At 46.7% G+C, this 2,579-nt stretch overlaps 1 protein-coding gene across 1 annotated transcript; it reads right to left on the bottom strand.

The window, feature by feature from the left end:
* Positions 1-750: 750 nt before the first annotated feature.
* Positions 751-2,039, bottom strand: LOC132773470 (regulator of chromosome condensation-like). The gene has a single exon (XM_060772717.2). It carries the CDS (start codon positions 2,023-2,025, stop codon positions 751-753), a length of 1,275 nt encoding a protein of 424 aa, XP_060628700.2. The 5' UTR covers positions 2,026-2,039.
* Positions 2,040-2,579: the final 540 nt, after the last annotated feature.

Genomic DNA, 2,579 nt, shown 5'->3' with positions numbered 1-2,579 from the left:
GTGTCGCTTTCGAAGCCTGTGCGGCCTTCTCCTGGTGTGGCTCCTCTGTGTTGCATCTCTCAAGCTAAATTAGTTGGGCACCTTTAATGGTAGTTTACACACTGTTCTCCAAAGCATCCTTTGCCTCTAATAATTGATTTTATTTACTTTATACACGCGATGTCATTTGTATAGATGTTAAAGAGAAAAGGGGCCCCTTTTCTCTTTAACTTCTATATATTCCATACACACACACACACATAATAGTATATGAACTGTGAACTCCGAAAGGCCCCCAAGTTTCCTTTGAGGGCACCATACAGAAACTATCACAGACACCTGGATTCAGAAAACTTTTTATATAGATAGCATTTTCAAAAACCTAAATGATAGAAAAACTATTATTTTCAGAAGTTAAACATAACAAGTTAGAAATTATTAGAAATTTACAGATTTGTCTGTTGAGTAAATGCCATTATTTTTAAATTTTGTCCTTATTTTTCAAAAAACACAAAAAGCACCCAACTCCTTCCACCCCAGGCCTCAATTTACTATTAAAAAAAGTCTTTTGTACAACGTTCCCAAGTTTCATAATGCATCTGCAGATGACAAAGTTGGAAACTGCTCTGTGCCCATCTTCCTGCAGTTTCTGACTATGTGTCTGAAATTAGGCTAGTCTCTCTCTGTCACCTTTGAAATGACACTGTTGCAGTGAACTAGATTAAATCAGTGCCCTCGGGTGGCTCTCAGCAATAATGCAAGTACCGTTTGTCAATACTGCTTGTCCTTGACCAGTAAGACAGTATGCTGCCCTCCACTGGACACAGAGAGGACACTGCGATTCTCCAGCTGTTGCCCAGACATCTGAACAGGGCTCCAAGCATCATCTTCATCGCCTGTGCCAAGCTGGAGGTTAGAGCCCATGCCCCAGGCAAAAGCTCGACCGTCTTCTGTGACTGCAAAGCCAACTCTTTCTCCACAGGCAACTGAAGAGGACTTGGGTATCCCAGGAATGGCCGTGGGGGTGCTCTTCTCTGAACAGCCCTGGCCAAGGCCCAGCATACCGTAGTCTGCCCTGCCCAGACTACACACGTTTCCTTCTGAGTCCAGGCACACAGTGTGATGTTGACCAGCTGAGAACTTGACCCAAGATCTGTTGGAGTTCTTGAATGCGGGCAGAATCTTTGGCGAGTAGTACGTTTCAATCCCTTGTGAACCCAGCTGATAGTAATTGGAGAGGCCAAATCCAATAACATGCCCCTCTTGTGTGATGGCAAGGGTGGAATAAGACCCACAGAATACGTCCCGGATGCGTCCCTTGGTCTTACAGCCTCTCGGCTTGATAGCGACTGTTTGTGGGAGCAGCAGCAGCTTCAATCCTCTTCGCCCCCCTCTGGTGGTGAAAATTTGGGGCACTCGGCCCAGTTGGCCATTGTCTCCGCAACCACAGGTGTAAAGTTTGCCTGCCGTAGACACCATTGCCAAGTGATGGCTTCCTGAGGCAATCTTAACCATAGGTACATCCAGCTGCAGCTCCACAGGAAGAGGGCTTCCCTTTGTGGTATCCACATTTTCTTCCCCTTTCAGAGGAGCCAGTAAGCCAATGACTCCATTTTCATCCCGGAAAGCACCCCAGATGAAAACACGCCCATCCTCTGTCAAGGCCGCTGTGTGGCTGTCTCCAGCAGAAACCTGCACCACCTTCTCCTTCAGGTCGACAAGCCCGGGAATGGATTCGGACCCTTCCTCTGAAGTGTCTCTCCCCAAGGCACCCTCATCATTGCAGCCAAAGGTATAGATCTTGCCTGTCTCGGTGAGGCACACTGTGTGAACCCCTCCGGCTTCTACCTGGATGATCTTCTCGGAGAGTTGCACCAGGGCAGGCCTCTTCCGTGCCATCACCTTTGGGCCAAGGCCCAGCTGCCCAAGATCACCCTGCCCCAAGGTCAGCAGCAGTCCAGGCTCCGTTTGGTGTGTTGGATGACTGACTTTAGTCCGCTTCACGCTGACAACGTCATCATTTTCCAGCACCCGTTTCCTTGGCATGTTTACTTAAATCTCCTCGTTCTTCTTCTTCCTCTTCTCCCAAACCTTTCTTCTCCCCTCAGCGCTTTCCCCACTTCTCCCCCACTCTAAACGTAACAAGTTTAAATAAATAGTTCTTACATCTAAAATTCCACTCTCTCTACCTCTCGCACATCCCCTTCAAGGAAACTCAGACTGATCACAACCAGTCTCTTTCCTCTCTCTCCGACCCTTCTCTCAGAAATCCTCATCTAACTGAAGTTGCAACTGTCATTCTCCAACATGTGTTCTTGCTTTATGCAAATCTCCCCAGACATCCACCAATCAGCACTCACCCCAATATTCCATTGTCCCCTCCCGCACATACTGTAGAATTGAAATGAGTACGTTTAACAATATTTTCTAATACAATCGCAAGACAGTTGAGAAACGAGTGTTTTAAGTAGAGTGCGCAAGAGTTCCAAAGGCTTACAGTCCAAACATTGGAAACAAAAATGACAAAGAGTCTCCTACATATAATTGGATCAAAATTTCACACCCTTCCAAAATTACAGAGGGGAAAACCAGAGGCCTTT

The sequence above is a fragment of the Anolis sagrei genome, chromosome 4 (genome assembly GCF_037176765.1).
Source record: "Anolis sagrei isolate rAnoSag1 chromosome 4, rAnoSag1.mat, whole genome shotgun sequence".
Classification (NCBI taxonomy): domain Eukaryota; kingdom Metazoa; phylum Chordata; class Lepidosauria; order Squamata; family Dactyloidae; genus Anolis; species Anolis sagrei.
This window is presented reverse-complemented; position numbering and strand designations above follow the sequence as displayed.

Excerpts from the sequence above, each read along its gene's own strand:
- LOC132773470 (XM_060772717.2), bottom strand. The coding sequence starts at position 2,025 with ATGCCAAGGAAACGGGTGCTGGAAAATGATGACGTTGTCAGCGTGAAG.